Source organism: Juglans regia, chromosome 6 (assembly GCF_001411555.2).
Source record: "Juglans regia cultivar Chandler chromosome 6, Walnut 2.0, whole genome shotgun sequence".
In the NCBI taxonomy this organism is placed as follows: Eukaryota; Viridiplantae; Streptophyta; class Magnoliopsida; order Fagales; family Juglandaceae; genus Juglans; species Juglans regia.
In genome coordinates, this window is record NC_049906.1 from 13,018,195 (window position 1) to 13,043,858 (window position 25,664).

The 25,664-nt window shown below is 34.3% G+C and overlaps 2 protein-coding genes and 1 non-coding gene across 3 annotated transcripts; all 3 read left to right on the forward strand.

The window, feature by feature from the left end:
- The first annotated feature begins 12,867 nt into the window (after positions 1 to 12,867).
- On the forward strand, positions 12,868 to 17,131 carry LOC108995531. The gene is made up of 3 exons (XM_018971108.2): positions 12,868 to 13,310; positions 14,871 to 15,209; positions 16,125 to 17,131. Exons 1-3 carry the CDS (start codon positions 13,026 to 13,028, stop codon positions 16,638 to 16,640), a joined length of 1,140 nt encoding a protein of 379 aa, XP_018826653.1. The 5' UTR covers positions 12,868 to 13,025; the 3' UTR covers positions 16,641 to 17,131.
- Positions 17,132 to 19,385: 2,254 nt separating this feature from the next.
- On the forward strand, positions 19,386 to 23,832 carry LOC108995574 (pentatricopeptide repeat-containing protein At4g01400, mitochondrial-like). Its single transcript, XM_035690558.1, has 2 exons — positions 19,386 to 19,720; positions 22,527 to 23,832. The coding sequence occupies exon 2, from the start codon at positions 22,692 to 22,694 to the stop codon at positions 23,715 to 23,717; it is 1,026 nt and encodes a 341-aa protein (XP_035546451.1). The 5' UTR covers positions 19,386 to 19,720; positions 22,527 to 22,691; the 3' UTR covers positions 23,718 to 23,832.
- LOC118348844 lies at positions 21,006 to 21,085 on the forward strand. The gene has a single exon (XR_004801851.1). It is a non-coding gene; the product is annotated as a small nucleolar RNA R16 (small nucleolar RNA).
- Positions 23,833 to 25,664: the final 1,832 nt, after the last annotated feature.

Genomic DNA, 25,664 nt, shown 5'->3' on the forward strand with positions numbered 1-25,664 from the left:
CTATGCAAAGAACTTTTATATGAAAGTAGAGTCTCTTGGTAGAAGCATGTTTTTTGGAAAGTTACTACACATGAGATTGCGTATGGAGAGAAATGGTCATCAAACACCACTTGAGAGTTGTGATTTGATTATTTTTTAGTTGACCACGTGGTTTCTCTCCGTCATGGTTTTGCTCTTCATGCACATGACACTAATATGTTTTATGATCATGTGGCATGACTAGAAGTATTTTTTTTTTTAATGTAAGCACACACATTCACCATAGATTTGGCAATTATGGTGAAAAAGGTATATTGACAGGCATAGATTGACTCACTCACACGAGCGATCGTCTTTGGCACTACAAAGAGATAGCAAGCAAAGATGAGACAATATGTCATTTGGTATTTGTCCATAAAAGGATAAGTTGTAAGAAACAAAAGATATGTCTCCATAGTGGGAGCTAAGATGAGGTCCATCATATTTAAAAAGAACGTGCATGTTTATAGACGAATGGAAAATTTCATAACAGCTCTCAAATCTTGTTTAATAATCTTGGTTTCCTTGGAGATAGATTCACATGAACTAATAACAGAGAATGAGGAGATTTCACTAAGGAAAGACTTGATAGAGCCTTTGGAAATATGGCATGGCTTTCTTTGTTTGAGGTTCATACTGTGCATCACCTTGCTACTAATAGCTCAGATAATAGGCCTATACTCATCTCTTTGCAATGTCATTCTTTAACTATGAAAAATGAGAGAATTTTTAGATATGAATCTAATTGGAGTAAAAAGGAGGGTTTTAGTGCAATGGTAAAATATGCTTGGCATGGTACTAGGTGCCTCACTGATAATTCGCAAAAAACCATGGATGGTTTGTAGAATTGCCAATTGGGCTTGAAACAATGGAGCAAAGATATGCATAAAAGCCAAAGAAAACTACTCAAATCTAAGCTTGAGTTGCTCAACCATTTAAAAGATGCAAATGAAGGTCATCTCCATGAGGACATTAAGGTCCTTCAAAAAGAGGTTGATTCCATTCTCGATGCAGATAACACAAAATGGCAGCAAAGGGCTAAACAAGCACGGCTGAAGGATGGTGATAGAAATACAAAGTTTTTTCATAAGTGTGATAGCCAGAGAAGGAAGACAAATACAATAGTAGGATCAAGAATGGAGTAGGTCAGGAAACAAAAGACCCAAAGGAGATTAGTCTCAATTTCCAGGAGTATTTTCAGAAACTGTTTTCCACCTCCAATCTAGCAGGAATTGAAGAATGCATATCTTCAATGAATTTGGTAGTGAATGAAGACATGAATTCCACCCTCAACAAAAAATTCACAGCTTCAGAGGTGAAAGAGACCATATTTAGCATGAATCCACTAGATTCTCTTGGACCTGATGGATTTCCTGCTATTTTTTACCAGGAGCATTGGGACACAGTGGGGTCGGGTGTATGTGAGGCAGTGTTGGAGGTTCTTAATGGCGGCAAGTGGTCTAATAGTTTGAATGAAGCTCTCATAGTACTTATTCTAAAGAAGAATTCACCCTCCTAGGTTACTAATTTTAGGCCCATGAGCCTTTGCAACGTCCTTTACAAAATCATTGCAAAAGTGATGGCAAACAAATTAAAGCCCATACTCCTAGAAATAATCTCTCCTACTCAAACAACGTTTGTACTAGGAATGCTCATCACAGACAATGTTGTTGTGGCTTTTGAAGCCATGCATACAATGAAAACTAGGATGAAAGGAAATGAAGGTTTTATGGCTCTCAAGCTCGACATCAGCAAGGCTTATGACAAAATAGCATGGGGCTTCCTTATATCTATTATGCAGAAAATAGGCTTTGCTCAAAGGTGGATCGACCTTACAATGAAATGTGTAACCTCAATCTCTTACTCTCTACGTATTAATGGGGTTCCACAAGAGAGTTTAAGCCCAACAAGGGGAATCAAACAGGGAGATCTTCTCTCCCCATATCTTTTCATTTTTTATACAGAAGCTCTCAGCAACCTTCTCAATAAAGCTGAACAATCTAGTTTGATCACTAGCCTTCCTATAAAAAGAAACTATCTACACATTAATCATTTATTTTTTGCAGATGATAGCCTAATCTTTTGCAAGGCTAATTCTCTAGAGTGGAGCAGACTTATGAAAAAGCCTCATGTCAAAGACTAAACAAAGAGAAGACCTCCTTCTATTTTAGTAAGAACACCAGGGGGGAAACAAAGGAAATCATTTCTAGCATAGCAGGGATCAGAGCCACAAACTCTTATGAAAGATATTTTGGCCTCCCAGCTCTTGTGGGAAGGTCAAGAGTTAGCTCATTCAAAAGTATCCTTGACAAGGTACAAGAAAGATTGAGAAATTGGAAGGTGAAATTCCTCTCCCAAGCAAGCAAGGAAATCTTGATCAAAGCAGTGGTCCAAGCTATTCTCATTTATAGCATGGGTATTTTGAAGCTTCCCAAGCATTTTTTACATGAACTAAATAAGCTTGTGAAGAATTACTGGTGGGGGCAACAAGCTCAATAGCATAGACTTGAACTGGGATGCAGCTTTAGACAAGATTCAATGTAAGGTGGGGGGTAGGTGCTATCATTTGTGATTGGGAAGGGAAGGCACTGGCTTCATTGAGAATGAAGAGGGATTTATTCCCTAACCCTCTACTGGCCACTATTTTTTGTAAAAATTTGGGATACAAGGATAAACTTGGAAGGAGACTCATTGCAAGTGATACAAGGTCTCAATTCATCTTTTTAGACAGATTCTTACCCAGGACAGCTTATTTTAGACACTAGATTGACATTGGCATCTTTTAATTCATGGTCTGTGAAGCATACTTTACAAGCTAATAACATAGTCACTCATGCCTTAGGAAGAAATGCTTTAGGCATCAGTGACTTTATCATTGTACTAGAGGAAATCTCTCAATGCATTCAGTCTCTGTTATAGAGCTCAATTAATAAAGTTCTTTTTAACAAAAAAAAAAAAAAAAAAAGCAAAAGCGACGGTAATGATATTAAAAAAAAGTTACCAATAAATACTATTTATTAAAAAAAACAATTATGTTATATGCAGTCGACTTTGCGCATACTTTGCGCTACCTCGCTTACGTGGTAGGGCAAATGAAAAAAAGAAGAGAAAACGTGAAGAAAATGACAGACGTCCACGAACCAATTTTTCGTTTTGCTCTCTCATCTCCACCGGCATGTCTTAGCACATATCCGCCACCGGCATGTCTCCGAACATCTCTGCACATATCTTTCGCCACTGGCACTCATGTCGGGTGCTGGCCCTTGGTAGTTTGGGTCATGGTGCATGGTGGCAACGTAGTGGAGTTGGGCAGTCAAGGTTGTTTGTGGAGGAGTATGTAGTGACTTGGTCTGTTGAGACGTTGAGGCAACCCACGAGGTGGTCAGAAGTTCCTATGCAAGGCAGAGCTAGGCAGAGGGCCAAGAGAATTTGCTCTGTTTTTTACTTCCCAAAACAAAGAACACAATGGAGCATGTCTTACAGCATTATGGCTATTGCGTTTTGCCTTCGGTTGCTCGTCTGTCAAGGAGAGGCTCACAGTGTGGAGGGCGTTACTCGGTTTTGGTTTCTCATGGTGCCGCCCAATAGGGCTTCTGGTGGTGTACTTATTCTCATCGTGGGTTGTGGAGACTTGCTAGATGGGTTAATAAATTTGTTTGTAAGTGGCAAATTAACTTTAGTTTGATTTTACATGATAATGTTCAGTCAGTGTTGAATTTTTTACATGAAATCTCAAGCTTGAGCAATGAAAAAAAAACTGATTGTGGCGGGTCTGGTTTACATGAAATCTTGCAGCTTTTGTTTATTGATTATGTATTGGCAGTTGGAAGGGTCTAGGTCCAATATTCACCCGCGGCTCGAACAACTAATTCATATCCAACCCATTATACCTCTTGCTCCCAAAACCTGCTTCCTGCTCCTTGGAAGTGGTGAAATGTATATTATCCAAAGAACTCCCAGAATTCCCACTTAATAAACTCTCAAGGCAATGAATTTCGCTAGGAAAATAGTCGAACCCTCAGAGCTATGGTTAGCTTTCGTTCGCGGGATGGAGGAGAGAAGATGGAGGAATTGAATGGAAGGTGAAGGACGGGAGAATGGACGCCGATTTAGGCCTCGTTTGTAACTTGGATTGAACTGAGATCAGTCTAATTTTAAGCCGAGTTTAACATCCAAACACCTAACTCTCAAATCACTAAACTTGTCTCAACTCAAAACCTCTTTACACGTGGGACCCACAGCCTTTTTCAACTCTACACCTCTTTACATACCGGACCCATAACCTTTTTCAACTTCCCACAAATGCATCTAAACTTATCTTAACATTCAAACACATCTAAACTCATCTATGGTGGGCTCCACAAAACTCGCTCCACCATCTAAGCTTACTACTATTCATAAAGAATTCAACTCATCTCAATTCAGCTTAACATCCAAAAGGGACCTTAGTGTTTTTGACTTCGACCTTCTATGCAATCGTGGATGGATAGGAGTGGAAGAGGGTACTTCAACGGGGAGGTGAAAGGAAAAAAAACGGTGTTGTTTCATTTCGTTGTTTGAAATGTCCCCCCGCCCCCATTTTTGACTCCCGCTCGGCTGAATCTCACAACTCAAAATGCGCTGTTTCATTTTATGGGTATGCCATGTAGGTGATGTGCACAAGGGGTGCGTAAGGTCGACTTCGTTCATAGTTTTCCATTAAAAAATACTAACATTTGCCCACTATTTTTTAATAAATAAAATAAAAAATACTTTGAGACAAAAAATGATTATTTTGCATCATGAAAGTATGTTTTGTATTGAGATAAGATAAGATGAGATAAAAGTTAAAAATTAAATAAAATATTGTTAGAATATATTTTTTTAATATTATTTTTGTTTTGAGATTTAAAAAATTGAATTGTTTATTTTATCTTATGTGGGAATTTGAGAAAGTTGTAATGATTAGATGAGATGAAAATGGTTGTGAAAACAAACAAGGCCCGAATCCTTACTTAGTGAAACAATAATCTTTAGTCCAGAGTTAGTAGTAGTCTTAGACTTGAACTATAATTTCTGAAGGAAAATAAAAAATTATTGTTCACACATAACAGTCCAGGTGTTGATATGAACTTTACTAGCAGCATGTTACAACCTTGTGCTAATCAAGGTTTTATGAGTGTATTTGAGAACAAGTCCAACTTTTATAGGAAGCGGCCCCATTTCCACACTCACATAGATGAAATTTGTCGATGGTGCTCTTGTAAACACCCTACTCATAAGAGTTACAGATTTTTATTAAGAGTTTTTTTTTAAGAAACTCATCTTCTTAATCATTACATGATAAATGCACTTACAGTATAGGAATAGAAAAATCTCTCAAATAAAATATATGGTGCATTCTTATGACTACCAAATGATTCGTTCTTCCCATTGAAGCTAGTTCTCAGGATCTTTGTTCTCTAAGTTGGGTATCCTTATATGTGGTTTATGATTGTATGGACTTAATCTCATTCTCCTGATCAATGTGTTCTAGAAACAAATTTTTATTGTCAAGGCCTTGGTCGGTGGATCAACTAAATTATCACATGATTTCACATAATCCATTTTAATGACATCACTACTTAAGTAGGATCTCATAGTACCGTGTTTTCTTCTTATTGGTCTGGATTTACCATTGTAATAGCAATTTTGTACTCTACAAATAGTAACATAACTATCGCAATGAATTAATATGGGTGGAACTGGTTTTTCCCATAAATGAATTTCATGTAATAAATCTCTCAACTAGTTTGCTTCCTCATTTGCTAAAGCTAAAACTATAAGCTATAAGCTCAGCTTCTATAGTTGAGTTAGCAATAATCGTTTGTTTTTCTGACTTCCAACATATAGCACCACCACTCAAGGTAAAAATATACCCAATAGTTAAAAGAGAATCGCCTGACAAGGTATTTCAATCGGTATTGTAACACCTCCTTCCCGTAGGCTAGGTGTGTCATGTATTTTTCATGAAAATAAACCCGGCAAGCGATTCTCTAATTTCATAATTGAAAAATAAACTGAAGTAATTTATTATGAAATAAAAGGTCTAATAAAATTGTCTTCCCAAAAACATTAAAGAAATAAACTGAATGAATTCATGATCTAAAAGACACATTTTATTTTAGAAAGTTTGAACAAAAACTAAAATGCTCCTTCTACTCCTGGCCTGCCTGCTCGTAATCATCATCTTCACCTGGGTGATTAAAAACATGAAAATAAATTAAAATGAGTCGATGACTCAGTAAGAAATCTATCACAACGAAAACATAATAAACATAAGATTTTCATAAAAACTTTCATGCTGAGCTTAAAATTCATGACTATTCATGCTGATGCTTATGCTATGTATGACTGATTTATCTGAACTAACTGACTGATTTATCTGACTGGTCAACACACTTAACCCTGTATGCAAGGTTGTGCACTAGCCCCACATCCCGCTGTAGCAAGGGGAACTGCTGATAGTATTCTAGCATACTATGGTGGACCACGACTGAGTTCGTGGCTTGCACACCACCCTGAAACTGAACTGCATTGGTACCATGCATCTAAATGGCCATCTTATTAACTGATCTTATCTTATCTTACACTTGAAATTAAGATGGCTTACGTGTCTTATACACATGAGATGCATGACATATTACATACATAAATCATAATTTCTGAATTTAAACGTGATGCGGAATGACATGATCGTATGCTATACTGGATGACATGCTTGCATATGACATGGGCGGTTCATAAATAATGGATATCAAAGAACTGGCTTGAATAATACATACATATAAGCTAACTGTGATGATCCTAATTTATGATCAAATTTACTTACCTCGATGCGTTTCTTCTTGAATAATACTTCGTAACTTGAGACCTATATTCAATAAATAACTATCACTAAATTGTTTGGAAATAAATAAATGCTAATATCTTACTTAACTAAATTCAAAATTCTAAAATATAGTCAAACCAATATTTGTTTAACACTAAAATCAATAATTCATAGTATTTAAATTACTTAAAATACTAATTTATAATTTAGTAGAAATACTCGAGCTATTTTAAAATAATTCACAAAAACTTAAATTCTTAAACTAAGTTTCATTTCTCAACATAATTATTAAATCTTATAAGAAACTTAATAAATTCCATTAAATTCTTAACATAGAAATTTTATTAAAATCTTACTAAATTGACAAAGGAAATATTAACTCAAATATTAGACTTAAATTTATACTTTAAAACATATTTCCAATTCTTTAAACATTTTTATTAAAATGAAGCTTTAACTAACTATATTTACTTAATAAAAATAAACTCAACTAGTAATATTAAACTCAATAAAAATCACTAAAATAATTAATGAAATAAAATAAGATCAAGTCTAACTTAAAATATAAGTTCAATCAAACATTATTATAATCTGTAGACAGTCAAAACTCTGGCCCATAAATATAATACTGTACTACATGAGCCCAAACAGGAAAATAAGCCCATCCCATCCTCATACGGGCCTAAGGCCCAAGGCCCATCAAAAAGAAACCCACGAGTTCTTCAAAACCTGAGTACACGGCAACCAAATAACACAAAGAGTAGAGAGAAAGGGTCTGCGATGGTCCGAAACTCACCAAGAGGGAGGGGCTGACTCGGCGACGGCTCTAGGTGGCTGGGAGTGGCCGGCGGCGCGACTGGGGGTTCCTATGGTGGTGCGGCACCGAGTGAGAGAAAGAGAGAGAGAGTTTAGAGAGAGGAACTACTAGACCGAAACCAAAAGAGAGAGAGTGAGAGCTGTGGCGGTCGAGGCCTTACCGGAGAAATGAGTGGCTCGACGGGGGTTGCGGGTCAGCAGCTTCTGTGTCTTCGAGGAGAGATTCGGCGCCTTTTGAGGTGGCTACCGAGGAGAAGGGGCGATGGCACTGGTTCGGTAACAGGGGTTTTTCACAGCTCACAAGTTTGTCTTCTCATGTACGGGTAAGCACGTTTTATAATGGTAGATGATAGAGAATTAGAGAAACCCTAGAAGAGCATAGACGTGCACGTGCAAGAGAGTGGAGACGTGCATGTATAGAAGATACTCGGCAACAGAGTTGGATTTTCCACTAGGATGCTAGCGAAAATCACTGAGAAATATACGGGTTTGGTGGTTTGAAGTTTTCAAACAGAGGCTAACAATGTGATGAGGTTCGGTGACTAGAAGAAAAATTAAACTTTAAATTTCAAAACAAAACCGTAGTAAACATAATCTGATACACTTTAGAAATCCTTATTAAAACAAAACTCTAACAAATCATAAATAGCAACTATAATAGAAAATATAAAGATAAAGTAAATATAAACTATAATCATAATAATATAAATTCTAAAATAAAAGTTTACTAGGAGAAAAAATTACTTATATACCCTAAAACCAAAACTGGTATGTCACAAGTATCACTAAAGCCTTTGAGTACAATATGATTTTTTCTATAAAACAAGTCATAATATTTTATACCAAATAAATATTTCATTATCCGATTCATTGCATACCAATGGTCTCTTCCAGACTTGGTAGTAAATTTACTAAATACTCCTACTACATAAGCAATGTCAGGTCTAGAACAATCAGTTGCATAACGTAAACTACCAATCATGCTAGCATATTCCTTTTGATTAATTACATCATTTTGAAGTGGATGGTGAAAGGGTCAAAGAAATCATTGGCAATAGAGAGAGGGCATCCACCAGACTCAACCCCCTCTGCACCTCTTCTCCAAAATGAGTGTGAAGGAGCCCTACATCGTTTTCTTTTTCATGAGAAAACAAATGAGTACTAGAATAAAAAAAGGAGTAACTACATGCTTGCATCCAACATAATTATGTTTCTTTAATATCTTCTCAATATAGTGCAACTGATCCAGAAAAATACCATCATAAGATTTTGTGATTTTCATATCCAAGATAAAATTAGTCTCATCAAGATCTTTCATATCAAAATGGTTACTAAGCATGCTTTTTGTTTCATCTATGCCATGCAAATTAGAACGAAATATCAATAAATCATCTACATAAAGGCTAATAATAACGTGAGAATTATCCCAAGACTTATAATAAATATATTTGTCACTCTCATTTGGCTTATAGCCATTCTCAATCATGCAGAAGTCAAATTTTTCATGCCAATGTTTAGGGGCCTGTTTTAAGCCATAAATGAATGTTGTCAACTTACACACTTTGTTTTCTTAGCCAAGCTCTACAAAGTCTTCGTGTTGATCCATATAAATTTCTTCAGCTGGGTCCCCATTTAAAAAAAAAAAATTTAACATCAATTTGATGAATTTTTAAATTATAAATTGTTGCAATGACAATCAAGAATCTAATGGATGTTATTCTTGCAACTAGAGAAAATGTGTCGAAAAAATCAAGGTTGACTTTTTGTTTAAAACCTTTTGTGACAAGCCTAGCCTTGAATTTTTTAATTGTTCCATCCGGCCTAAGTTTCTTTCTAAGGACCCATTTATACCCTATGGTTTTGCAATCCTATGGTAATTCAACTAATTTCTGAGTTTTATTAGAAATTATTGAATCTATTTGATCATTCACAACCTCTTTTCAAAATACGGAATCGGGTGATGTTAAAACTTCTTGGAAAGTATTTGAGTTTTTCTTAATATTATAAATATAATAGTCGGGACCAAAATCTTTTTCAATTTTAGCTCTCTTACTCATTCTTCATTAAATGATTTCTTCATTTTATTGAGGAGTGGAAGAACTAGTTTTAGAAAAAATATTGTCTAATTCTTGACCCCCACTATTTTTGGATTTAAAAGAAAATTTTTTATATGAAAAATCGCATGGCCTGATTCAAAAATCACTTTATTTCCAATATATAAAATATCCATAAGCTGTGTTATTTTTTGCATATCCAAGAACGATCCAAGTGGTAGTTCTAACATCCAATTTAGATCTTTGGGATCTGTTATATTCCCAAGAACCTTGGTTTTACTTGAGTTGCCAAGCATAATAGTTTTCTTTTCTTTAAAGGAAGTATAGTTTTTTAACCAATTTTTATCATAATAGACATGCCTATTGTTACTAGAATCTGCTCACCACCATTCAACAAATTGAACCATGTTAATGTCTATAATCATTGCTACAAATAGTTCCTCAGTTACATTAACTTGAGGATTATTTCCTCATTTTTGAAAACTGTAAATTTGAGGAAAACGCCCACTTTTGCCACAGACAAAATAAGTATGATTTTGTGAATTTTTAGTTCGTATTCTTTTGGCTTGGAAATCCCTTTTTGTAAAGTCGACCTTTAGGAAAGACATCATTTTCATAAATTAAATTTACATTTGTTGTGAGAACATAGGAGATGTTCAAAAGGTTTAGATAGACGAGTGCACCTATGAAAGTCTTTAAAAGGAAGTGCTTGTTGAGATCTCCAATACTTTCTATGCATTTTTCGATTGTAGATTGTGTCACTGTATTTTACTTAAAATTGTTAGTGAAATACACAATAATGTAATAAAAATTATAATTAAATTAATATTCAAACGAAGCTTACTTGGATTGAGACAAGGAAATTTCGTTTTCTTTAAGGAGATTCAAATCCACTATGGTATACAAAGTTTTCAAATGAACCGATGCAGCAGACCTCTTCTTGACTTGTCTCTTTTATGATACAACAATCCAACTAATCGTCGTATAGCTCGAATCAACTCTGGACAAGATGAACCTAAAGTTCCACTAATAAAAACACATCTCTTTTATCTATAAAAATCTCAAGACTATTTACTATTTACGTACACTTTGCTTTTTTATTTTATGAAACTCATGTCTCGTACGTAAAACTAAGCCAGACATTCACTCTTCGTGCATGGAAGAATTAGAGCAGAAATTCTAGAAAGAGAGAAAAGCTCGAGATGCTAAGGCCAAAAAAAAAAAAACTTTTTCTATCTCATACGGAAAGGAAAAACACCACATGACTCGAATGAATAGCGTAGACGCGATCATTACTAGAGAGATGTTTGTAATCGTGAGTGTATAAGTATCGTACAATTATTTTTAAAAAAGTGAATAAATACGGACCTATATAAAAAGAAAATTAATTTTATAATAATAGATCTATTCTTTTTCAAAATGACTATACAACGTTTACGCATTCCACGATTATAGCATTACTCTAATTGAGTAAAAAGACAATTTAATGAATGACGGATGTTTGACAAAAGATATGGCAACTGGGCAAGAATAAGAATTTAGACAGCCAGTACTTCAATACTAAAAACTGCAGCTTGCAGGAGCTTGGACCATAAACGTATGAGCCGGCAAGAAATTAACGGCACGGTTACACACTTGAATTTAAAAAGAAACGAAGCTGTATTAAGTCTAACTCCAAAAATCAAGAGAGAAAAAAACTTAAGGAAAGCTTAATGACACTTCAAATCAAAAGCAACGGTAATCATGATATTGAATAAAAAACGTTACTGTTAAATAGATCTTCATCTTCCATTTAATTAATCATGCATGCTATAATCAACCTAAGTAAGGTACTGCATGAAGTGCGTAACACGCCTAAATGCAACCGTCAAATTAATATTAGTCTTCATTAAGGAATTCCTAAGCTAGCTAGCGATGTTCATCCATCATTAAAATTGGATCGTTGAAGATATTTATTGAATAAGGAATCAATAATCAAGTGATTTTTCAACAACTACCAAGAGATCAATTACAATAGTTCCATTCCATGGCCGAGACAATACTAAAGTAGATATCAGAAATTTATAATGGAAGAAAAAGAAATACTATCGCTACAAACAGATTTCACAAAAATAAACTCACAAACTGACGTAGTTTGATATGGTATATATGAGGGGGTAAAATATATCAGGCCCAAAATAGTTTTCAAGACCCAGCCCATCAAACAGCCACCACCAGAAGACAAAGGAAGAGAGAGAGAAAGGGGACAAGGGAGCCAATGTGTCAGGAGAAAGTGAGAAAGGGAGAGGGGTCAGAAAAGCAAAGCAGACATCATTCATCACTACTGAGGGGCACAGATGAAGAGGGTCAGATAAAAGGGGCAAGGTACCTATGGTTTCAAGGACTTTTGGGTTGGTTTCGACTTCTTCTTCAATCTCAGGACAGAGAGCTCTAGAGAGAATATATTTTCCAGTAAGTAGATTTACAGCTCCTATTGTACAGTGAGAAATGAGAGTCTACTAGAGACTGTAAAAAAATATATTATAGTAGAAAATCCCATTTCCAAACCATAGTAGACGTAGGCCTAGTGCCGAACTACGTAAATCTGTATTCATCTCTTCTTATTTTCTCTGTATTTAAATATTGCTCACTAACATGGATGTACGTACCAATACCAAACAGCCATACCGGACCACTGTCGGGGGCTCTAAACAATACCGATCGAGGCCCAACCCATTTCAACGCGTCCCAAGAATGGGTCTTTCCTAACTGTGCTTTTTTGGTGTTAACAATATATTAAATTGTAAAGTTACTCTTTATTGTAAAATAGATCTAATATATGATCATAAAAAAACATGTCAATTTGTGGGTTTAATTTTGTGAAACTTTTTGTAACTTTAGTACTCTTCTCATGGAGAAAATATTTTCACTTGCACGCATATCCTTCTAACTATTAAATGTGATGAGGTGGGATTGTTTAGTTGGTTAGATACATAAGTAAGAAACAACCTATTAACATGGCGGCCTGATGGGTCCTTAAACAAAGGAAGCTATATTTACATATATGCACTAAAAACGTGCCCATGCGACACCTACGCGCAAGGAGCACCTTAGGCAAGAAATTCCTCCCTCCCAATGCACCCTTCTCATTGCCAATTCACTTTTTCATCATTTTCATACAAAATCACCTGTTCTTGTCATTGAACCACCAAAAATCCAGTTCAAGGTGGGAGAAAGAGGTTAAGGGTTTCCATTTTCTGATCATTGGGATTACCTTTCCTCTTTCATAACACTATTCATTTGTTTCTATGAGGAAGTTGTGTCCTAATGTTGATAAAGAAAATGGGTTAGATACCGTCCTGGAGGTGCCTATACCGGAGGAGATGTTCACCAACATGGGCAGCAATGCCGCTGTGCGTTGGCACAATTTGCGTGCTTTGATGAAAGCTCAAGGCGTAGATAAGAAATCACGTCTCGCGGCTGCATCGAGCAGCGAGTTCATGGCGTTGCTAAAGCTTGTTGGTTCTCCTCTCATCCCCTTTCAAGTCCAACCTGACCAATCACTTACCCGCCCCATCAAAAATTGTTCTATTGTAAGCACAAACAAACGTTTCTTTCTCCCTTTCTAGATAACCTACAATGCACTATTATGGAATTACATGTTTTTGATCGGTAATATCTTTTCAATAAATGTTTTTACCATAAAGAAATCTCACAAAAGTAAACATACAACTCGACATGTATACTACTTTTATTGTAAAGCACATTTGACGTATCATATGAAATTATGTCTGTTTGTGTATTTATTTTTATAGAATTTCTTTGTAACTGTAACACATCTTTTTAATTTGCTAGAGCTGTAAAAAGAGGGGGGTTGGGATGGGCGCGCCGTGACCCCTTCTTCTCCTTCTAGTATTGGTTTTTGTAAAGAAAATTGTATAATTTTTGTATTATTATTTTATTTATAGTTTTGATATTTTTGTAATTTTGTTTTGTGTGTGTATGTATATAGCTTCAAAAAATATATTACTCAAAGATGATTTAAATTATCGAAAAATGTAATAAAAATTAAGAATAAGAGGACATAATTAATTATTTTTATTTGAGTAAATTGAAATCTTGCCCTTTCTTTTTGTTTTTTTCTTCTTTACTTCTTCTTGGATGTCTTTAAAGATTTTTTTTTTTTATGAAACTTTCTCTTCTTCGAGAGTTCTATGAAACGTCAATAGTTTTTCCTTCAAATTAAGAGTTTTTATTACCATTTCTTTTAAAATAGACAAGTTTCTGATGGATACTTCGATGTTGTGTATCAAAAGAATTTTTGTAAATGTTTTTAAAAATTCACATGGAAAATTTTCAAAATCTAAAATAACACAGAGTTCCATTTTGATAGTTCATGGAGTTGAAAGTTAAAATATATTAATAAAAAAAAATTGGGTTTTTTATTTGTTATTTTTAAACACTAAATGGTTCTAAGTTTACTTTTAATATAATAATTTAACAATAAATTTGAATATATCATGTTCATCTATCATGTGTTGGCCTCTTCTGAAAAGAAATTTTGGTTCCAACCCTGTCGTTTGACCTTCAACTCAAGGAGATTTTGAGATTGGTAGCACCGAATATAATATTGTTATTCAAATAGAAAAATATAATGCCAATTTTATATTCATTGGTTTGAAAATGTATCTCACATTGAGTGATATGTTTACGCACTGGTTTATGAATATCAAGACAATAGACTCTGTTTGTTTTTACAGATGAGATGAGATGAGATAATTAGTTGAGATTAAAGTTAAAATTTGAATAAAATATTGTTAGAATATATTTTTTTAATATTATTTTTATTTTAGAATTTGAAAAAATTGAATTGTTTATTTTATTTTTTGTTGTTTTGCTGAAATTGGGTGAGAACTAATTTTTTTTATTCGAAAATCTGATCAATTTTTTTCACTTCTGTACTGTATTTATTGTAATGGGTTGTTTGTTGGAGAACTCTACCCGGCCTCCTCGTATATCTTAATCAATATATGTTAATGAAATGCTTGCTTGATTAGGAAAATAACGATCGATCCCGCCACTTAAATTTCATGTCCCATAGCAATTGTCTTCGTCCATATATAGTGAAACAGATGATTTGATTGTATGAATAGGAAGCTTCTACTGCCAAGTATATAGTGCAACAATACATAGCAGCAATTGGAGGGCAAGCAGCATTGAATTCAGTGAACAGCATGTATGCTGTGGGACAAGTAAAGATGGTTGGGTCGGAAATGCGGCAGGGTGACGGTAGTGTGCATGCCAGAGGCAATTGCGAGGTTGGTGGGTTCGTGCTATGGCAAAAGAATCCAGACCTTTGGTACTTGGAATTGGTTGTTTCTGGTTTAAAGGTTAGTGCAGGGAGCGATGGCAAGGTGGCCTGGAATCAATCCTCCTCTCAACCTTGCCATGCTAATAAAGGCCCTCCAAGGCCCCTCCGTCGGTTCTTCCAGGTACATTCACATTCGATTCCTTTAGGTTTCGTTTGGATTCGGAAAGTATTTTATTTCATTTCATCTTATCTCATCTCATTATATTATTACAATTTTTCTAAATTTTTACAAAAAATATAATAAACAATTCAATTTTTTCAAATCTCAATTCAACTTTTTTTAACTTTCAACTTTCATCTAAAGTCATCCCATCTCATCTTTATAAAATCCCCTTAAACTACAATTTACTATGATATGTAGCTTTTTTTTAGCTGAATAGAAAAAGGTAGGGTAATTGGAGGTGGCTTTCCTATCAACGTGAACATAGTAACACTCTACTAACTAAGATGTTAAATGGATAAATGGACTTGGACAACAGAAACTGCAGAGACTCTCTCAAGTCCAACCAGCCTTACTGAGGAATTCAATTACTCCTTAGGTGGTTAAAACTAATAGCGTAATGTGAATCAATATTCGAATTTAAACCCGATTAGGATACGTTTAGATGTTGAGGTGATCTCAGATGATCTGTGAATAATAGTAACAAATTTGTTAATAATAGTGAAATAGTCTCAATACACGCCAAACCATAACCTTGGTAGATGCCAAACCACTCGTGAGTAACGCAAGAACCATTGAGCCACCACCCTTGATGATCTCTTTCTAATTAAGCACTTAAATACATATAATATATGAGTAATGTTACATACAGTCGTAGAGTGTACAAGCATCATATAGTCGCTTTGAAAAATAGTAGGATCTACTATTAAAAAATTAATTTTCTTTTCATGTGAATCCTGTATTTATTTATTTTTTTTCAAAGTAATTGCGTGGCGCTTGTGCACACACGACTGTAATTATCATTTCTCATCTCATGATATATTAATTCCAACATAACATGAATTTATTTTATATGATTGTGATCTCAATATATAGGGACTGGATCCGAGGGTTATAGCTAACTTGTTCCTAGATGCGGTATGCATTGGAGAGAAAACCATAAAGGAAGACGATTGTTTCATACTCAAGCTTGACACAGCTCCCCACATTCTTAAAGCGCAATGTACACCCAACACCGAAATCGTCCACCACACAGTATGGGGGTATTTCAGCCAACGCACAGGGCTTCTCATCCAATTTGAGGACACAAAACTGGTGCGAATGAAGTCAATTAAAGGGAATCATGACAATGTGTTTTGGGAAACAAGCATGGAATCGTTTATCCAGGATTACAAGTACATCGACGGGATTAATATAGCTCATGCGGGTCGGACTGCTACGACTCTGTACAGGTATGGAGAGGCATACAATCACAAGCGAAAGATTGAAGAGACTTGGAGGATTGAAGAGGTTGATTTCAACATTTGTGGTCTCTCCATGGATTGCTTTTTGCCTCCTGCTGAGCTTAAGAGGGAACAACAGGATGCAGAGCCAGGTGTTGCAATGACCTAATTTTTTTTTCTTTCGTCTTTCAAAAACAAGCAAGTAAAAAAAAAAAACCAGAAGGGGGACGTGTATATATAGGTGAATTGGGAATCGGTCATTCTTTTCGGGTATATATAGTCTTGGAGTATGCAGTTTCACGTATTTTTTCTAACACAAGTGGAGACCACTATTAAAAGTATAATTTTTTTTATGTGAACTCCAAATTTATCTATTTTTTTAAAAAGAAAGTATGTAGAAACTGCACACTCCAGAACTGTAAATATCATTTCTCTTTCATTTCCCCACCATTGAATGTTGTTACTAAAGGTTTGGGTAAACTGATACAAATGAAGGTAAAATGTTAGGTCTTAAAAAAAAGAATTATAAACGAAAAGTTATAATAGGCGTGATTTGATGTAAATTATAAACTGAAAATTTATAAATATATGTGATTTGATATGATACATCAGATTTATCTTATAATAAAAATAACTCCAATATACCATCATATTAAGCCATGTCATTTTGTGGAGCGAGGTTTCCCATTTCTAATATTCGGGTAATTTGCTTAGAGAAATGCTCTTATCCTTATGGGTGAAAAATTTTCGGTCTGCACCAAAAATGTTGGTCGGTCTTGGTCCATATTGCATGAAAAATTCGATTTCAGTCCAGTCTCGGAGTGTGACTTTTTTAGACTGAATCGGACCGAAATTTTTAAATATGAATTTTGTAAATATTTTTTAGATATATAATATATTATTTTATATAGTTGTATATAAGTTAATTGTGTAATTTTTATCTAATCTATCACCATTGATTATAGAAAATGTAAAATAATATATGTTATTAATTAACTAATATATCATATGATAATATATGTTATTATATGTAGATACATACTCTATTATTTACATCAAATTAAAGTAATTAGATAATTTTTTTCAAGATACCAAGAGTGGTTTGGATTCATAGTTGAGTTAAGATGGGTTGAGATTGTTTGTGAATGGTAGAATAGAAGTTGAATTATTTATTATATTTTATGTGAAAATTTGATAAAGTTGTTTTGCGATTTGAAAAAGTTGAATTATTTATTATATTTTATGTGAGAATTTGAGAAAATTATAATGATGAGATGAGATGAATTAAGATGAGTTGAGGTAGATTTTGAATACAAACGAAGTTGCAAGTAAGCATGAATAATCTATGAACAATAAAATTATTTAATATTTATTACTCATATATAAAATGTTAGAATTTTAATATAGGTCATTATGAATACTAAAGTATTAAGTTAGTAACTATTAACATCATAAATATAGTTATAATTAATTATTTTTTTAATGAGTTAGTTACATAATTGATAATCCCCATTAAATAGCTTATTTAATTTTACTAATTTAATCAATTTTTGTATTAATTTATTTGCCAAAAAAATAAAAGAGGAAAAACATGTTCATGGATCGATTGGATTGACTAGACCTACAGCTAATGGTCCAATCCGGTCTATAAGGATAATCGGTTTGGTCCGGTCCGACAAAAAGGGTGGACAGAAATTTTCGATCCGTGGCCTCCCTTGGACCAGATAGGACTAGGGGTGTAACCGGTCCGGTCCGGTTTTGGACAAAATTTAAGACTGAACCGGTATGTACCGGTTTTATATTTTTCAAAACCGATTACGTACCGGTTACCCTCCTAAACCGGTACTTCCGGTTTTACCCGTTTCCGGTCCGGTCCGGTCCGATTTTTTGATTTTTTTAAAATGTAAGTTTCACAATTTATCATTATAAATTTTTTTATAAAAATAAAAATAAAAATAAAAATAAACTAATTTAAAAAATATTGTTTTATACTTTTATTATAAGTTATATATTAGTATTAGTTATAAACTATATATTTAATATTAGTATTAGTTATAAACTTTTAGTAATTTAGTATTAACATTTTATGTAATAATTTATAAATTATAATAAAAAATTATTTCATATATAAATATATATAATTATATATAAAACTTTCACATAAAAAATTATAATTATACATAATATATAAAACTTATATATATTAATATATATATATATAATAATTTGTATAAAACTTATATATACAATAATATAAATTTTTTTTTTATATATATTTTTTTATCAATCGGTCAAGTCCGGTTCAGTCCGGTCCTAAAAATCTTAAAACCGGTACCGGACCGGAACCGGACCGGAACCGGCCGGTTTTCATATTCTAAGAACCGGTCCCGGACCGGACCGGTTCAAAACCGGTAAAACCGGTCCGGTCCGATCCGGTCTAGTTTTCTGGTTTATCGGTTTCAACTTACACCCCCAGGTAGGACCGATTATACCTTTACAAATTATAAAGAGATTCTATAAAAAATAAATTTATAAATTGATATAATTTAATGTAATATATTAAATTATAAAATTATTTTTATTATAAAATATATATAGCATATTATAAAAAACTATATCGATTTATAAATTTTTTTTTTATGACTAGTAATATTTATCTACTTATTAGTGCACTTTTAAAGACGGTGGTGGGTTAGGCTCAGCTGGACACGACACGGTCACACGAGTATAGGGTTAAACGGCAACACACTCCAAAGGGTGTGAGTAATATATTCCTAAAAACTCGCCGTTTAATCAGCGCTCCCCATGTAAATCTTCACACAGGAGCTTCCGTTTTCCCCCAAACACTACCTCCATGAGGTGCCACGTAGAGCTCACACATAAACTGTTGTGTCCCGCGGTGCAGAGGAAAAAACATTTGCTCTTCCCCCTCCCGAGTCTCTGCTTCCCCAGTGAGGCAGTGATCCCCTCTCTCTCCATTTTCGCCGTTCGTCTCGCCCACACAGGTAATCCACGCCGTTCGTCTCGCCACCGTCGCGTTCAAGGTTCCCCTCTCTCTCTCTCTCTGAAACATTTTCGACCCCCCCCCCCCGAGTCTCCTGCTTCCCCAGCCACCGAAACACCCCCTACCTCCTCGATGAAACTGAAACCCATAAAACCCTAATTTCGAAAAATGGAGCTCTGCTAGAGGCAAAAGGGGGAGCTTGCAGAAGGGATTCTGTTGCCGTGAAAATCACATCGAAAGCAAAGGTACAAAGTATCTCGTTATGAGTAGTAACTCTGATTTTGATCTTCTCTATTTGCTTAAGATACTCTGTGTTAGGATTTTGATCTTCTCTATATGCTTTAGATACTCTGTGTTAGGATTTTTTCAATGTAATTGCGTTCGCTCCAATCATGCTCTGTGTTAGGATTTTTAGATTAATTCCTGTTGTTTGAGTTGATGATGGACATCGTTCATCCATTTTATTAAGCTATTGATGACAAGGCCACACATTCATTCGGGGGGCATTGAGTCTGTATATTGATTTTGATCTTCTCTATTTGCCAACAAAAGTTTGATTAAATTGTTCATAACAACATCATCGTTTCTTACAGTAACTTCCCTTGGGTCCCTAGGTTCATGATATAATCACAGCCCTGCCAACAAAGAAGATAGAGGAGTAATACTTTCTGCTATCAGAATGTCTAAGATCTAAATGAATTACAACTTGTATAGTGAAGCAAGCTAATAGATTAAGAAACTGTTGCATAGAAATTCATCATTGATGCTTAGATTAAACTGTAAACAGTAAAATATTTCAACTCTCTTGGTACAATCACTTACCATGAAATTAGCTTAGAAAAATATTTGGAGTTCATTTGACTCAGAAAATGACAGAAAACAAGTTCATTTCAAAAGTTCAATAAATTGCTCATTACCACTGCAACTTTCCTCTGCACCAGCACTTTCCTTGCTGTGGCTTCATTTTAGGCCTTCATCCGAGATTCAGAGTCAATTCCCTTGCATTCCTGTTCTCGAATCCAATCCATTATTCGATTACGAAAACTCCATCTTTTTTTGCGTGAAATCAGTGCATCTGTTTTACCCCATCCTGAAGTGGCAATCTCAATGCTCGCAGAGAGAGAAAGGTAAGCTTACCAGCCCATTGCAGACTTCTCAAGTCTATTGCCTTTGGTGTCAAATGGACCTACCAATACTCTCTCCTCTGAGTTCTGATTTGTTTTTTTCATTCCTTTAATCTCATTATTTAAGTATAATTTAAGTTTTTATGATATGTAAATCTAATGATTTGCTACATGAAATGGTACGTGATGAATGTGATTAAACCTCTTATTGATATACTGATAAACTTTGTTGAGAAATACTCACAGTTTGATGCTATTAAGTAGTCTATTGGGTTTCATGTGTATTAGTCTGCTTGTTAGTTGCTGGTTCTTGTTTTTTAATAATCTTGAAGATGTCATTTATCATATTTAATTTGTTTTTTTCTCTCTTTTGGTAATGGTCGATTTTGGAAACCCGCTACCATGGGATGGAAAATGATGCAAAATTCTTATCCTACACACCGAACTAGATGTAGACTACAACACCGCTTATTATCTGATGCCTTCCTTGTCTTAATCGGCATAATTCTCTGTTATTTTCCCTTTTATCTTCGATTTGGGGATTCTACTTTTTTTCCTATTTGTCTTGCTTAAGTTGGTTGTTTGTTCAATCTTTTGAAAGGTAAACTCATGAGGTATTAAGTCATTGTGATCAAAACGATTTACAATTTTCTGAAGTTCAAACTACTTGGAATGTACACTCCATGATGAAAATTATCAGACGGGCAGTCAGAATCTGATGCCGTGTTGATTGTCTGCATTTTCCACTTTTGAATATATTATCTGAGGTGCCATTTGATAAGTTCTCAGTTCCTGCTTAATAAACATGTTTTGTACAATGTTTTCAGTGGTCTTGATTTTATTTTTGACCCATCTGAAGTGTTTTAAATGTCGCAGCTGTCCTCTCTTTCATTCAATGAGGTTTCAGACTTTTTCAATTGATGCCGTAAAACCATTTGCCAAACTGCTATGATGATGTTGCTTAATTATGTCTGGACATATGAAACTTGTCTATGATCTTATACGCATCTTCTGAGCCGACTCGGACATGCTTCTTAGGCCTCTTTTGTTTTCAGAAAATATCTCATCTCATCTCATCTAATTATTACAACATTCTCAACTTCCAATACAAAATAAAATAAACAATTCAATTTTTTCAAATCCCAAAACAAAAATAATATTAAAAAATATATTCTAATAATATTTTATTCAACTTTTTAACTTTAATCTCATCTCATCTCATCTCATCTGCGAAAACAAACGAGACTTTAATCTTCTTTATGTATGGCCCAACAATTTGAGAACTCTCCCCAGTTAAATTTGAAACTTTGTTTTTGTTAGAAAAGTTTTTTCTTGGTCTTTAAAGATCGTTGATATACCTCTGTTAGCCTTGTTCAATTCAAAAAGCATGTCTAAAATATTACAAAGCTTCAATTGTCTAAAAATAAGATATGCCTCTTTTTTAGATACTTTTTTCCATTCTCAATTTAATAATTAATGTGAAATACAATCTTAGGGTGTGCACACACTTTTTGAAAAAGAGTGGAGTCCACTATTAAAATATTAGTTTTTTTCATGTGGATATCATATTTATCTACTTTTTTCAAAGGAAGAGTGGGGGATTTGCACACCCTAGAAAGAGAAAGGTGGCCCCTGTATGCAAGTGTTGGTGTGTTTGAACAGATGAGTTGAAAGCTTTCTTTTTTGATGGGCTAAATGTCCACGAGTTTCTTGTTTCTGTTGTAAGTCATGGTCATGTAATATTCATGTATGTTCTTGTACTTGGCCATGCCTAATATATGAATAAAACTTCTTCATTACCTGTAAATACAAAATTAACTAATTTTATTGCCAACAAAACTTTCTCTCAAAATTTTAGTGAGAAAACAACTAGAAACGGGTTATTACACACTCTAATGTCTTTGTTTGTGTTATTATTGCTTTGCAGAGTACTAGACGATCAAGAAAGAGCCCCAAGCTTAGTCTACGCCTACGAGCAATTCAACTTTCACCACTCTTACTCTTCCTACATCACTCTTATCCTTAAACTTGGCCGTGCCAAACACCTCTCTCTCATTGACCATCTTCTCTTTCGACTCAAATCAATTGCTACATGGTCACCCCATCTCTCTTCTCCCACATTATTAAACTCTATGGTGAGGCTAATATGCCTGATAGGGCCCTCAAGACCTTCTATACCATGATCAAATTTGGTTGTAAGCCTTCTGCCAAACACTTGAACCGCATTCTTGAGATTCTCGTTTGTCACCGGACCTATATCCGACCAGCTTTTGACCTTTTCCGAAATGCCCATCGCTATGGTGTTGAACCTAATACAAAATCTTACAATGTTTTGATGCGTGCGTTTTGCTTTTGTGGGGATCTCAGTATTGCATACAAGCTGTTCAATGAAATGTTTAAGAGGGATGTTTGTCCGGATGTTCAGTCGTATCGGATTCTGATGCAGGGCCTGTGTAGAAAAAGTCAGGTGAATACGGCGGTGGACTTGTTGGAGGACATGTTAAACAAAGGGTTTGTACCAGACACGTTGAGTTATACCACTTTGTTGAATAGTTTGTGTAGGAAAAAGAAGCTAAGGGAGGCATATAAGCTTCTTTGTAGGATGAAATTTAAGGGATGCAACCCTGATATTGTTCACTATAATACAGTTATTTTAGGATTTTGTAGAGAAGGCCGTGCAATGGATGCTTGCAAGATTCTCGAGGATATGGCATCAAATGGGTGCTTGCCGAACTTGGTTTCATATCGAACTCTAGTTAATGGATTATGTGATGCGGGAATGTTTGACGAGGCAAAAAAATATATGGAGGAAATGACAACAAAAGGATTATCTCCACATTTCTCTGTTATTCATGCTCTAGTCAAGGGGTATTGTAATGTTGGTAGGGCCGAGGAAGCTTGTGGAGTACTAGGGGAGGTGCTAAAGCACGGGGAAGCTCCTCATGTCAATACTTGGATGACAATAATACCCAGGATTTGTGAAACTGGAGGATTGGGAAAAGTTTTGGAAGATATTATGAGGATAGAAATAAAGCGTCACACTAGAATAGTGGAAGCAGGTGTTAGTTTGGAGGACTACCTTATCAGGAAGATACAAGTTAACCCAAGGAAACCTTAATTCGTATTTTGGTAAATGACCAACTGGTTTGTTCTTACCTTTATAACATAGGGGATGCTTACATTTATTTTGTTTCTGCTCTTTCTGTCCACTAATCAATATTTTATTTTCCTGATCTTACAACTTGCTCTGTTGTTTCTATTTCTTGTCACCGTTGGTGCCACTTTAGTCGTGAAGTGAATTTCGATAACCAAACAGTAAGACCCGTTTAGCTAGAGAGAGCATTAGGGCATGAGAGGTAAACTGTTGATTAAGGTATGTGCTACAAAATGCAACGATGATTTGAGAGAAAAAACATGGTAAGTGAGTGTTAACTTTAGGATTTTAGATGGTTTTCTTGAGTAGTCAAGTTAGGGAGGATGAAGGTTTGGGTAAATTGATGCAAATGAAAAAGTCATGTTAGTAGGTCTGTAAAAAAAATTATAAACAAAAACCTTATAAATAGACGTGACTTGATGTAATACATTAGATTTACCTTATAATATAAATTACTTTACAATTTGATATATAGTCATATTGAACCGTGTCAAGTTGTGCATCAATTTTTTGTAATTCCTTTTACGAATAGCAATCAAATGCTCATTTCTTTTTAATTGAAAAAGTAACTCTTGAAATATAAATCAATGAAAAATTCAAAAATTATATTTGGAACTTAGTGTCTAGAGCATACCATCTACATCACTTAAATAGTAAGACTGATGTATTCTACATATCAGTTTGAGAATATAATAACTCAATAATTATATGATATCCTAATGAGTGATGAAGTTTCCCACTTCTTATATTTGGTTAATATGCTTAGAAAAAATCTATTTATAAGCCTTAATCTTTACACACCAAACACACTACTGATGTTATGATAAAAAACGATTGATATTTTAATTTTTTTTAAAGTTATAATGAATCACATTATAACCAGATCGACTTAGAGCATTCTCATTGGATTAGCTAAAAGTTAAATCCAATGAGAATTTAGCTATTAGGTCATAAAATCCCTCACATTGAATTAGCTATAATATAGCTACAGTAAAGTCTAAACTAATTTCTAAATTTGGAACACACTATTCATTCATCAAATCCCTTTTATATTATTTATTTCTCTCTCATTTTAATATCAATTATTTATCTCTCCATTTTAAATAACAATTGAAAAAATATAATGAGAATACAATTACTAATTAATATATAATATTATGAATAGTAAAATATGATAAAATAAAATAAATTCATAATTAAAAAAATTAAAAAATTTTTAAAATTATTAATTACTCATTACTATATAATGAATAAATGGATAATCCAATTTGGAGATTTGATGTGAATAGTCAAAGTTAAATTCATCTTATATTATTTTATTGTCATATAATGAAAAAATGGTTATTCCAATGTAGAAACTTATGTGAATGTAATAGCTAAATATTAAATTCATCTTGTATTCATTAAAAATGTATTTTAATTTAGTTAATCCAATGAGAGTGCTCTTATAAGTAGAAAAACTCATCTACTTATTCGGACGATTTTATAAACGGTGGTGGGCTAGGCCCAGCTGAACACGACACAAGTAAGGGCTAAACGGCAACCCACTCCGTGGGGTTTTCAGGAATATACTCCTCAAAACTCGCCGTTTAATCAGCGCCCCCCCATGTAAAACCCTAGCCCTAGAAATCCTATTTATAGGCCTTCTGCCTTAATCGGAGACTCGGAGCCATTCCTACGCCTCTCAGTCGCCGTTCCTTGCATTCCTCTTCTCGAAACCCTAGTTTATCAAATGCCTAATTTCTCTATATATTTGGGGTAGTCGATCTTCATCCTCAAACGATTGAAAACTCTCGAAATCTGAATCATTTTTTCTTTAGGTATCAGTAACTTTTTTTCGTCGATTCCGATTGATTATTCGAACACGACAAATCCATTTCTTTGTATGAAATCAGTGCATCTGTTTTACCC

What these genes read in the sequence shown, in the direction of transcription:
- LOC108995531 (XM_018971108.2), top strand. Translation starts at nt 13,026, where the DNA reads ATGAGGAAGTTGTGTCCTAATGTTGATAAAGAAAATGGGTTAGATACC. An exon ending in CCATCAAAAATTGTTCTATT is followed by an intron (nt 13,311 to 14,870) that starts GTAAGCACAAAC and finishes TTGTATGAATAG; the next exon opens with GAAGCTTCTACTGCCAAGTA. An exon ending in CCCTCCGTCGGTTCTTCCAG is followed by an intron (nt 15,210 to 16,124) that starts GTACATTCACAT and finishes CTCAATATATAG; the next exon opens with GGACTGGATCCGAGGGTTAT.
- LOC108995574 (XM_035690558.1), top strand. Translation starts at nt 22,692, where the DNA reads ATGGTCACCCCATCTCTCTTCTCCCACATTATTAAACTCTATGGTGAG.